This window comes from Magnolia sinica, chromosome 10 (genome assembly GCF_029962835.1).
Source record: "Magnolia sinica isolate HGM2019 chromosome 10, MsV1, whole genome shotgun sequence".
NCBI classification, from domain to species: domain Eukaryota; kingdom Viridiplantae; phylum Streptophyta; class Magnoliopsida; order Magnoliales; family Magnoliaceae; genus Magnolia; species Magnolia sinica.
Window position 1 is genome coordinate 9,470,799 of NC_080582.1, and position 13,546 is coordinate 9,484,344.

At 42.4% G+C, this 13,546-nt stretch overlaps 1 protein-coding gene across 1 annotated transcript in view; it reads right to left on the minus strand.

Annotated features, from left to right (window-relative positions):
- Nucleotides 1–789: 789 nt before the first annotated feature.
- Nucleotides 790–13,546, minus strand: part of LOC131217321 (oligopeptide transporter 5-like) — a 37,329-nt gene continuing 24,572 nt past the window's right edge. Inside the window, exon 7 of the mRNA XM_058212233.1 lies at nucleotides 790–1,410. Within this exon, the coding sequence (XP_058068216.1) occupies nucleotides 793–1,410 (618 nt within the window). The 3' untranslated portion in view covers nucleotides 790–792. The remainder of the gene's footprint in view (nucleotides 1,411–13,546) is intronic.

Here is a 13,546-nt window from a genome sequence, read left to right on the forward strand (position 1 = left end):
CGGGTTTGGTCTACTCCTACACATCAATGCAAGCTTTGCATATCTACTCGTGTTTGATTGGAAACACCAACAGTCAAGAGTCTTGGACAACTCAGGCCTAGGCTCCATAAGAAGGCCTAATTTGATTGTAAATGGGTTGTAAATGTTTGCTTTGTGGTCTTTTAAGAGCCTCTCTTTTGTCTTCGTTTTTGTCTATAGAGGGGTGACACGATAGGAGAGGTCCGAAGTCTTTTTGTTGGGACCCTCCCGAATGCCTGTATATTTTTCTGATCAATGAAAGTCTAGTGGCATACGTCCACTTTCCTTTTTTATTTTTATTTTTTTTATTTTTTTTAAAGGAGTCTTCCAACCGACATTGAAAGTGCTCAATTCAGTGTCTTCAATGTCGAGGTGATTCATGGTGTCAAAACAAATCAGGTTTCACCAAGTCCGAGTTGACTCATCTGATTTGCACCAAGTCTTGAAAGGCCATACTTGCCAACAAACACCTGAGAAGTCTCCTCTTCTCACACTGTATGGCATATGATAGGCAGTCCAGTTCTTTTGTCACTGGCTTTCTCCTGCCGGAAATAGGCTTTTTGTAATCTTTGCTGGATATGAAATGCCGCAAGCTGTTTCTTTTTTCTTTTTCTTTTCTTTTTTTCTTTTTTTTTTTTTTCTTTTTTCTTTTTTTTAAATGGTTATTCGAGCGTATAAACCATGGAATATGACAGATGGAAATCTAGGATTAAAGCTTTTAATATTACTGATGAGAAAATCAAGAAACGTTTTTTTTTTTTTCTTTATCATTAATCAATGAAAAACTGGGCACCCATAAACCTCTACACCTGGGGCCGTTGGGCACTGAGCCAGAGGGCAATGGTCTCCCAATTCCAAACCCCACCATTTCACTCCATAGATATTCTGGAGAGCAAAGCTTACCAAAAGAGCAGTAAAAGCAATCCCAACATCCAGCCCAGCTGATAACACATAGTTGTACCTGCTCCACCACCCATTGTACTTCCTATATATAACATAGTTAAATAGGAAACCTACCACTAACCAAGACCAGTGATGGACAGCCCTTATGGGAGGCATGTTTGCAGTAGCCCCCAGTATGATTGGGAAGTGGATGAGTCTGATCCACTTCTTCTCGGAGAACTTACGTGAGAGAAGCCACACAGGCACGGGTGCGAGTGCGCCGAGGAGGAAGAAAAGGTAGACGTGCTTGTACAGGCCAAATGGGGCAAATATACGGGACGGGCCAACGATACCCCAAGTGCTTGTAATACTGAAGACGACACGTTCGGTGGGGCATGTCCATGGGCTTCCCGGCGGCAGCAGCTTCGGTTCACAAATGTTCTTCACTGTCGAGAGTATCCACCATGCCGTGCCGAAGCTAATGGTGGAAGAGATCAACATGCCTACTACCTAATCTCATTTGATGTAAACATGACTCTGGCATGAGCATGTCTTGATAATTTAAATAAATAAATTAATTAATTAAATTTTTTTAAAAAAAAAAACAGAGAGAGAGAGAGAGAGAGAGAGAGAGAGCTTGGAAAAGAAAAAGGAAAAGAAAACTAATGGCCTGCTTGGTTAGTGGACGCCTGTACGTAAATGAGTTCATCTCATTCCAGATACAAAGGACTTCATTTAGGATATTCCATCTTGCTAATTACTTAATTAATTGATTATTAAAGAGTTCATTTAGGATATTCTATCTGGCTAATTACTTAATAAATTGATTATCAAAATCAAGAGATTTTTTCTTTTTTTTCATATGTTTACATTCATCTACTAATGATGTATATATACCCTATTCATATGCAAAATTATATAAAGAAAAGAATTCAGTGAAAAGAGTAATTCCACTTTATTATGGTATAGAGGAAGGTTTTTATCTAGGCCATTAATCTAGGGTTCTCTTTCCAACGGACAGATCTCATACGTGCAATATCAAAGCAAATACACTGAGACTCTGTGTATCATCTTTCCTTTTTTCCACACAATAACCAATTGCACCTCGGAGCTACACGGTCAAGCTCACCATCACTGCTTCACAGCCGTCGTCTGCTCATCTTCAGACCCGCTGAGAATCGACAATCTCCTACCGTCGTCTTCTCTGCAGTGAACCAGCACCATCAACATACCTTTTGATTGGCCGTTGGACCAGAGACATTAAGTCCGGTTGTCGTCCTCTGATTTCCTCATCGCTGGTAGCTGCACCATTACCATTACACTTCTCCTCCTCTCAATAGATGCGGCATTTGGCTGCAGTACCCATTCGTTTCGGCATATTGCATTTTTACGATGGCTGTCATTGGGGCTTCGCGCTGCTGCACTGTACTCAGACATCTGCTGGTAACAGGTTCCGACATCTCGCTAGGCCCAACACCCACTTCAACATCTGCATCAAGTAAGAGCTAGATCTGATTCCTTTTCCCTGTTCACAATTACCACCATCTTCCTAATCTTACAGCCTTGTTTACTACCATTGCCCACCATTTCTCTTCCTTTTTTCTTTCTTTGGTGGTCCACCGGAGCACTGATTTCGTGCACCTTAGTTAGATCGATGCAATGCACGATCATCATCACATCCATCTCATCTATGTTGGGCACCGAAAATCCTTAATGATCGTGGAAGCAACTTCAGACACAATCAAACATAAGGGATAACGAAAAAGAACTAACAACCATAGAGAACATTGAGATTTTTACCTGGAAAACCCTTTCGGGAAAAAACCAAGGCACAAAGCGGCGATCAATTCACTGAGAAATTCAATATGTTAGAAGAATTATAAGAGGTGAAACAACTTACATATGGAAAACCCTAAATCCCCCTTCAAACCCCTCTCTTTGTGCTAAGCTCTTTCATATTAACCTTAATTGCATATTACATGTATTTTTATACACTTCCATACATAATTAGAAATAAAACTCGCGAGCACTGTCGATCTAACCATTGATCAAATTAATAGGACTTGATAGACCATTGATCGAATCAACACAATTGTCGATCGAATCGACAACATCCAAAAACATCCAGCAAGCAAACATGAATTTCTATGAATATTTCAAAAGAATCAACACTCCATCAATTGAATCGAAAACTCTATTATAGCAACAGGTTGAAGGCACTCGATCAACAATTTAATGACTCCATTCCACAGACCTTCCAAAACTTCTCCATGGACTCCAAAGGTGATAAGAATTTTTCCTCAAGCAAAACTAGTAATGTTGAAGATCTATCCAATCGTTATTATTTACATTATTCAAAAAATCTAGGGAGAATGCTAGTTTCACAACCCTTGATGGGTGATAATTATTTCACCTAGAGTCGGTCCATGAATATAGCCCTTAGTGCCATGAATAAAATAGAATTTTATTGATGGATCTATTTCAAAACCATCAATGACCACCGATCCAATCTACTCTCAATGGATATTATACAAGAACATGGTACAATCATGGATCTTAAATTCATTGTCAAAGGATCTTGATACATGTGTATCTTATGCGAAAACAACTTATAAAATTTAGCATGACCTCAAAGAGAAATTTTCTTAAAGCAATGCTCCTAAAAATTTTCAAATTTAGAAGAGGATCTCCTCTCTCATCCGCAACAAACTTTTGTGAACACTTATTTTTAAAAACTAAAGGAGTACTAGGACAAGCAACCTATCAATTGATATCCTCATCTTCATGTGGTGTAATGAAAATATCCCTGGACTATCAACAATACGAGAGAACTATGCAATTCTCAATGGGCTAAAATGAATCTTATGCTTTCATTGAGGAATGATTCTTTTGTGGACCCTCTCCCACCAATTAATAAGATTTTTTCTTTTGTGGTCCAATGAGAATAACAACATGAATTTTCTATCCTAACTCCTCAGCCTGCTGAAGCTGCAACCCTCCTTGTGAAATCTAAATCTCACAAATATATCATTGCGTGAGACAATTGAGCTTCACAAAGAAAAAACTTGTTTACACTTGGCTTGACACAGTCCACGTTGCCCCATAAGAAGTCGCCACATATCAACACCATGTATAAATGGTGGGAGGAAATCATACTTGCATTGAGAGAAGATCAGTGATCCTTATTGCATAGCGACATGTAGCTTGCCAAAAGAGGCTTTCCTTGGAGTCACATGCACATCTATGACAGAAGAAGGAAACATCACTCGAAGACATGTGATCAACGGATGCATGACATGTGTAACCCCTAGCATACACAAGAAGGTTTTTAAGTCCTGCTGATGTTAAACTTCTAGCAATATAACACATAGCAAGACCTTCCTCGAATCAACGCCAACTTGAGAAATTTTTGAGGGACAATCGATATTTTTTTAGAGGTAACATGCAATTAACAGAAAGTTCATTCAAAATTAGAAACAAATCAAATCACGATGGTACCATACAAATATGAATCCAAATCTTATTAGAACACAACCGTTACACAATCAAATATTCACAAGGAAACTTCAGCACGACCACCGCCTCTTCAAGTCTATAAAAGCATATATCGAATAAGAATTTCATACCATCGTCACACATAATCAATCTGTCTACAATGCTACATTGCCTATCCTTAGTTTTTAGCTTCTTAACTTAGATATTTCACTTTTGTCCATCCACCCTACAATAAGTCTGAAATCGTTAATTTAATTTATATTTGCTACTATCCACCGCCATCACTATAATACACCCCAAGAGTGGATTAAATATCCACGATTTTCATCATTAGACCCCCTGGTCACTGACTTCTTACTTGGTAGATCGCCAATCACATCTTGCTAATTGCATACCACGGTCGTCTCACGACCATCTAGTAACTCTCCAAGGCCATTTGTCAGCAAAAGCCGTCGTAAGTATTGATTTTCTTCTCTCGTTAGTTTATTTTCTTCTAATTGATTGTATTGTTCATATTCTCAAACTAATAAAATTAGCAACCTAGCCTTATGTTTGGATCTCATTTTAAAGGATTAATCATCCCTTTCTAAAATCACCTGATCATTGTAACAATTGGTGGCTGAATAGTCATATCAACATTCATAAGTTTGATCCTAATACAACCAGTTCGACACCTGGAGCCACAAGCGTTCAATCGATTGGATTCGAGTACGACTCTAGCATGCCCAACACTTCGAATTCGGGTTGTTTGTTACACATGTGGCCACCCATATTGAACAACAATAGAACCAACATTCCCATAGCTCACGATGTGTAAGACCTACTTGTGATCATTCTGTTGGGTAGGACACTATCCATAAATGCTATGTTCTTCAAAGGTATCCTCCATGGCAACATTTCTATAAGAATAGTAAACACTCATCTACTAACCCAGTAGCAATGACAAGTCAAGCTGAGGTCTCAATTGTTAAAAAACCATGAAGTGGCCAAATTTAGATAAGTCTCTCATTTGTTTATCTTATGTGTCATAAGTCAGAAACACTACATCTTTCAAATCATTTTTTGCTTTGGTTAAAATTCAATTTAATCATGTCATAAAACAAGCATGTAGTGATAATGGGATTAAATTAGAGATTTATCATTTCTTTCGAGAAAATGATGTGATTCAGTGACATAGTTGTTACCCTATAATGAAATAATATCGTTCAATGCAAACATCATCATTTCTTAAAAGTCGCACAAACTTTTCATTTTTAAGCTCACTTGCCTATTTCATTCTAGGGACAATGCAAAGTTAAAGACACCTATTTCATTAACTAAATACCAATTTCTTTCTATTCTGGTTGCATTCCATATGAGGTCATTTTTCACTCTAAACCCAGACACTTCAAGGTTTTTTGATGTCTCTATTATACTTTAATTTTAATTGCCAATTGATCAAATTAAATTTGATCCATAGGAAAGAAAATGCATGTTTATTGGTTATCTTTACAAACAAATTGGATATAGAACTTTTTGATCTCATAACACTGGGCATAATAACTTCATGAGATATCATTTTTATGAAATCATATTCCCTTTTCATTCTCAATATCATATCCACCATCTTTGATTATATCCTATCCCATTTGGGACTAAGATGATTCAGTTGAAAGTTTGATGCCTCCCTCATCACAATATTCTCAAAACACAAGTGATGTTCCTTGTCAGTCTTCTAATGGTACATAATTTACAGCACATCACTCAACTTGCACTTGTTAACAGTCAAGCGATCTTCATAACCTCCACTGTTAACTAACTACATTCTCTTATCCCAACTCATTGTCTTCCTCTCCAATGGACTGTCCAATAAGTAGTTCTCATTCTTTATCCAACTTTTTATATTAAGATAAACTCTCTTATCTCTCATTGTGCTTTCTCTATTGATATTTCTTCTATCACAAAACCAAGAACCTTCACTAAAGTTGCCAAAGTCCAAATGGTGTGAACAATGGCTATTGAAATCCAAGCCGTAGAGAAGAATGACACTTGGACTCTCATACCATTACCTAGTTATAAGTGAGTCATCAGATATAAATGAGTTTACAAAATCAAGCACAATTCCAACGATTTCATTGAACATTACAAGGCTCGTCTCATGGCCAAAGCTTATAATCAAAAGGAAATGTTGAATTACCATAAGACATTTGCTTCATTAGATTCTGCAGTTCGATGTAGTCGGGAGTGTTCAATTAGCACTGTTTCATCTGGAGTATATGTTAGATGGCTACAGATGAATGGCAACAGATTCAACACAAGCCTCCTTGCAACCATCCATTTACTCTATTCGTAGGAAACATCTCCTTCGACACCACGATAGACAATTTAGTCAGAATTTTTGGGCGATATGGGAAAATCTCAGATGCGTTTATTCCTTGGAATCAACACCTTAACAGATCGAGAGGCTACGACTTCATTAGATTATGCGATCAAGAGGAGGCCAGAGCAGCAATGGGTATCCTCAATGGAAAAAAGGGTGGACGGGAGGATTCCGTTGATTCAATGGGCTAGGGCCCATGCGTCCAACTTCCGCCCAGCCCTTCCCATAGATCCGAGCATCCCCTCTCAGCGAACAAACTCCCAGAAGGAATAGGAGCTCAGGGCACGTGACCCCTAGCTAGTTCGCAGATCCTTCGCTCAAGCCCTGAAAGACCCACCTATCCCTCGCCCTCCAGGTGTTTGTTCAAACTCCTCACAGAGTATTATGGGCATGGAGAGTGTTCGTCCTATAACCCCTCAGAAATTCCTGGTTAAAGCTGACAATAAGAGTATGGCCTTTAAGATAAGGGAGCTCAGCTTGGCCCTGGTGGCTCACGCAGTGGATAGCAAGGTGCAAATCATCAACCTAATCTAAGAATTTAGAAACTCCAAGTATGTTTCATCTGCCAGTGATGTAACGTGAATCGGCCTAGACAAATTCTTCCTCATATTCAAGACCAGGATGGAGCTTCTTTCTTTCTTCTCAGATTTGACCCTCCACAAGAAGATGGGTATTGATAAAGTTGAGGCATGGTCTACTAAATTTGTGCCTGAAGACGGAGGCAAATGGATTCAACTTCATGGAATCCCTGCTCATGCCTGGATGTAATCAGTCTTTGGGGCACTAGGCAGCATGTTTGGAGAAGTTGTGGAGATCGATAGATGCTCGATTTTGGGCCTAGTCCAAATGGCAGCTAGAATCAAAGTTATCATTCAACCGAGCAATGATACACATTCTCCTAGAGGACTAATTGTGGTAAGGAAAAATTTACTATTTGGCCAATTATTGAGACCTTCAACATCTTGCAGGACAGAGGCCAGGAATCTACCAGACAGTGGGTGGAAAAGGCCTTTTATTACCCTGCTCCCCCCATTGAAGCATTGAGTAGACCTCCCCCCCCCTAACGATCCGAGTCATGTCAGCGAATCTTGACTTTCCTCTCTGTAGCAACGTCCTTCGAACACACAGGAAAATAATCAGGGCATTGAAGCAAGACCCTCCATTTCCTCAACTCCTTCTGAGGACTCCATCTCTCCTACCATTCATATCAATGGCATGAATGCTTGCCCACAACAACAACAACTTCTTCAGCAGGAAGAGCTGTGTGCAACTGCTGATCAAGTAGCGCATATACCTGACCATTCCCTCAGACAACATTCCTTCTCCCAATTGCGTATGGCCCTCCTATTCCAAGCTCTTCCAAGGCCACAAATAGCCTTCTTTGAAGGTAATAGCCCCCTGCAAATTGGCAACATCTTTGAGGAAGAACCTGACAATGCTCGTATTTTGGCTTCGAATGCTATGAAGGAGAGAAGAACCCTTGATATTAGGGGTCACCTGCCAATTGATCTCTCCCCCTACTTCAAGCCGACTGTCTCACCCCACTCCCAACAAACCTCTACCTTAATAGCTCCAACATTGCTAGAACATGCCCTTCCTTCCTCGCGACAGGCCCTAGAATCTGAGATGGACATTAATGAGAGGCCCGCCTCCGTATCAGCTACTCTCCCAGGCATTTACACATCTCAAGCTACTTCAACTTCACCTAGGTCTATCTCGCCCGAGCAAGCGGCGCCCCCATTAGAGGTTCATGGAGGGGCTTCTGCCTATCACAGTCCATTCCTCATCAACAGGATGCTGAGAAGTCTATCCCTCTCGACAGGGTAAACAATCTGACCCAAGTGGTAGGAGATCTCCTTATCTTCTTTTTTTTCATGAAAGCAACCAAACTATGATTAACAAAACTTGGTAAGCTTTTCACAAACACACCCTTCAAATAGTATAAATAAAATTAAAATCCATAGGCTTTCACGAGCTCTCACCCACGCCTTTTGCAGCAGCAATCTTCCTCCCAATAACCAGAATCGAAAGCATCCAAACCTAACAGTTTCCGTCTATCTATGTGCCGTCACCAACGTCTTGATGAATCTCAATCCGTCGAACTTTGGTGTGAATTTCTCTTTCTCATAAGAAGTTCAGATAAAAGATCCCACTTCTTTTCCCAAAGAAGAACCCTCTTTTGAGGGAGGATGATTGGCAACGTGGCGATCTCTGGGAGAGATGAAGGCCATGGAAGAGGCTGTAATGACGGAAGCAACCAAAGGGTCAGATCTCTTCATCTCGCGATCGATCTCCAAGTATTTCTCGTGAGACAATTGCTAGGGCGACAAGATCTCCATGAGAAAAGGAAGAAATTCGACGAGCTTCGCCGGATCTCCGCCCACTCTCTCTCCCTCCCCTGCTTTTCTTTTCTTGCCTATAGCTATTATGGTAGGAGATCTCTTATGATTGGAGTGCGCCCAGCGAAACGAAGGCCCAAAGGCAGACAGCTAATGGCCGGAACAAATTCGCATGGGAGACTCAGAACATTGAAGTGAAGGGGCGAGTTATCTTCCAGGTTTGCCCATGGATAAAATCCTTATTTGGAATGCACGCGGGGTAGGGAATTCACCCATGATTAGAACAATTAAAAGGCTAATCAGAGAGCTTTGTCCTGCCATGCTGGAAATCTTAGAACTTATGCTTAGAGACGAGAAACGCATCAGTACGGGCCTAAAGTGGGGATATCACTCCTCCTGCTCTAATGCCAGCCATGGGGGGAAGATTCGAGTATTCTTAACCTCATTCCTATCCACTCAGATTGTTGCGGCATCTGAGAAAATGCTAACCTTGTCTGTGAGTCTCTACAATACCTCAGTTAAGGTATTCATCTCCTATGTATATGCGAAGTGCTCCAGAATCTTGAGGAGAAATCTGTGGACAGAGTTAGCTCATCTGAGTGTGGGCTGCACCGCACCGTTCCCTGGTTGGTGTGTGGCGACTTCAACGCTGTGCTCTCCTAAGTCGAGCGACGTGGTTCTTCTTCTTTCGATGCTAGGAGTGCAGCGGAATTTGCTGAGGGGCCAAACAATGTCGATCTAGTTGACGCCCTATTCTCAAGTAACCGATTTACTTGGTGTAACAACCAAACTAGTCAGCCCAGGGCCTGGGCGAGACTGGATAGAGGCTGTTGCAATGATCACTGGCTACGCAGCTTCTCTTCTTTCCTAGTCAAGCATCTCCCAAGGCATAACTCAAACCATGCCCCACTTTTACTTTCCTTTCCCTCTCCACAATCTTCGGGCCCTAGAAGTTTCAGATTCCAACCGATGTGGTGTTCCCACGTGGGATTCCATAACCTCATCAGAAACTCCTGGACGACTACATCCTCATGTGACCCCATGCAGCTACTCATCAATAAACTGAAAAATGTCAAGCAGGCCCTCAAAATCTAGAATAAAGACACATTTGGCAATATCTTCCTGAAAATTCAAACCGTTGCGGCAGCTGTAAGCCAAGCAGAAGAAACAACCCAAGCGTCTACAAATCCTCTCGCCCATCATACGGTCCAACAAGCTAGAGCTAAGCTGTCCCACCTCGAGCTCTGCAAAGAAATCCTTTGGAAACAAAAGGCTAGAGCGCATTGGCTGGTAGAAGGAGACCGTAATACGAAATTCTTCCACAATTCGACTACGAGCAAGGCAAGAAGATCGGTGATCCAAGAGATTAAACTGCATAATGGGGAGGAAATTACTGACCAACCAGAACTAAAGCGAGCTGCTATAAACTTCTTCCAAAATCTTCTGTAAGCAGAGTCAGAGCCTAATCTGGGCGATCTGATGGATTGCATCCCATAGTCAGTTTCCAGAGAAGACAATCAGTTTCCAGAGAAGACAATCAGTTTCTTCTGCAGGCCCCTTCCATTAAAGAATTACACGTCGCAGTTCAAGCCCTCCTGGCTGATGGTGCAGCAGGGCCGGATGGCTTCTCTGGGGCCTTTTATCATGTATGTTGAGACATTATTCACCCCAACCTACTCAAAGCAGCCGGCTTTTTCTTCAGCGGAGGCAACATCCCCGGAGCTCTCTCAGCCACGCTAATCTGTCTCATCCCTAAGATAAGTGCTCCTTATAATTTCTCTGATTTTAGACCAATAAGCTTATGTAATTGCCTATATAAGATTTTCTCCAAAATTATCACGACAAGGTTGGGAAGGATCCTTCCCAAAATTGTCTCCATAGAATAGGGTGTCTTTGTGCAGGGTAAGTCTATTGCCGAAAATTGCGCTCTTGCACAGGAAATCTTCCGAGACATCAACAAAAAGGTTTAAGGAGGAAACATTCTACTGAAATTAGATATGAAGAAAGCGTATGATTGGCTCAACGGGAATTTTCTCAAGATGGTCCTCTCCAAGTTCGGTTTCGACCAAGACTGAATTTCGATGGTGGAACGCTATTGGACAGGCTGCTGGTTCTTAGTTCTTATTAATGGAGAAGCAGCCGGCTTCTTTTAGTCCTCTAGGGGTCTCAAACAGGGTGACCCCATATCCCCTGGACTCTTCATTCTCGGAGCTAAAGTCCTAAGTCGCGGGTTCCACCAGCTTGTGGCAGGAGGCTCCTACCAGCCCTTTAAGACACGTGTGAATTGCCCAACGGTCTCCCACCTTCTCTTTGCCAACGACACAATTCTATTTGCTAATGGCTCCAAAGCTTCCTTATGCAAGATCAAGAAATTCCTGACCAACTATGAGAGCATTTCAGGCTAAAAAATCAACCCAAACAAGAGTTTCTTCATCCCTTCATCTGTGATGTCCAAGACAAGAAGTAGAACAACATCATCTATCCTTGGCTTCGCCAAGATGTCAGCCCCGTTCCAATACCTAGGAGTTCCCATCTTCCTCGGAAGACCCAAACGTGCATACTTCCAACCTTTCCTTGAAAAAATTCAGAACAGAATTCTCAACTAGAAGAACCGAATTCTTTCTCAGTCAGGGTGCCTCACCCTTATCAACCATGTCTTAAGCAACATCCCCATCCACACTCTGGCGGCGACAGAGGTACCCTGCAACATTCTGGAGGATTTCGAGAAGTCCTTTGTTGACTTCTTCTGGGGGTGGGACGGCCCAAATAAAAGATGTCATTGGAGAAATTGGTCAAGCTTATCCATTCCCAAATCGGAAGGCGTCCTGGGCCTGAGAAGTCTGAAATCAGTAATGAAAGCCTTTAAGATGAAGTTAGCCTGGACAGTCCTATTCAAAGGGGAGGATAGCTGCTGGAGCAAATTCATCAAGGGTAAATACGAGTCCGACTTCTCCCAGCGGTCTCATTCGCTAGCCTTCGCGCTCCCCAGAAATGCTGCCACTTCCACTGCCTCCCTTGTCTGGAAAAGAATCAAAAATCTATTCCAACTGGTGCTCTCTAAGTCTTGTTGGCTGGTGGGTAAAGGGAACATCAACTTCTAGGAGGAGGATTGGTCGGGCCTAGGGCCCTTGCGTCAGTGGAGAATTCAACATGCTTCTGTTGATCCTCAACCCGTTAAGGTTAGCGACTTCATTGGCCCTCATGGGTGGCTTGAGAGAGCAAATGCCTCCATCTTCCTAGCCCAGCCAGCCATCAACCACATCATTCTCGAAGGTATTTGCACCTTGAAGGCTAATGATAAACGCATCCAGCTGGACGCGGTCAATGGAGAACTATCCGTGATCTTAGCCTGCCAAAGCATCAGAACTAGTACTAGTAAGAAAGCTTGGGCAAGTTGGGTGTGGCATCCCAAACTACCCCCAAAATTATCTCTTTTAGCCTAGAAAATTTTTCACAAGGCGGTCCCGGTCGATAGCAGGATCCAAAGTAAAGGCATTAGAATGGCTTCTTGATGCAGCAGCTGCTCTCAATCCCACAGGCCCGGTGAGGAGTCCATCGATCATTTGTTCGCTGCTGGAGGTGCGGACAAAAATGTTTAGCATTTCTTCTCACGCTGCTGCAGCACACCGAATCGTGGGTTAGAGTCAGTGACAGGGAGGGTCATCCATTGGTGGAGAGCGTCCCACTGTTCCAACAACAGCTCCTCTCTTAAAGGGATTATTCCCATTTTTATCTTTTGGAAACTATGGAAAAGCAGAAATATTAACCGCTATGAAAATCGAGTTCCGTCTACCCAATATATCATCGCTGGTGTCTTCTCCTGGACCAACTGGGTCAGCGGTTTACTGTCGTTCCCCAAGCAGCTCAAAGCGTCCACAATTTCTCTGCTGAAGTCCCTTAACATCCTGATCCCAGCCACTAATTCCCAAAAGGTGACGGTAGTTAAATGGGACAGAACACTGTAGGACTAGATAAAACTCAACGTTGATGGTTCGGGTAGAGGCAACTCGAGCCAATCGGGTGGGGGAGGTGTAGGAAGGTACAACAATGGTAAATTCATTTTCGCTTTTTACCGAGGCTATGAGGTGGGTACTAGCCCAAGGGCGGAGATTAAGGCGATCTTGGACGGCCTCATTTTATGTGCGTGCTTGGGATTCTCTAGAGTTGTAGTGGCTAGCGATTCCAAGGTTGCTATCCGGGCCCTGCCCAACAGTAAGAGCTCCTACTGGCCCATCTAGTATTGGAAGATGAGAATTGAGTCCATCTCGCATTCATTGGAGATTCAAGTTGTCCATACTCCCAGAGAGGCTAATTCGATGGTAGACGGCTTGGCCAGGCTCGATAGCGAATGCCAGCAAAACCATGACTTCCGCTCCTGGGAGGCCCTCCGCCCACGGTCCGGGGCCTCCTCTTTCTCGACAAAACGGGCTTAGGAAATCTTCGAATGTCCTAG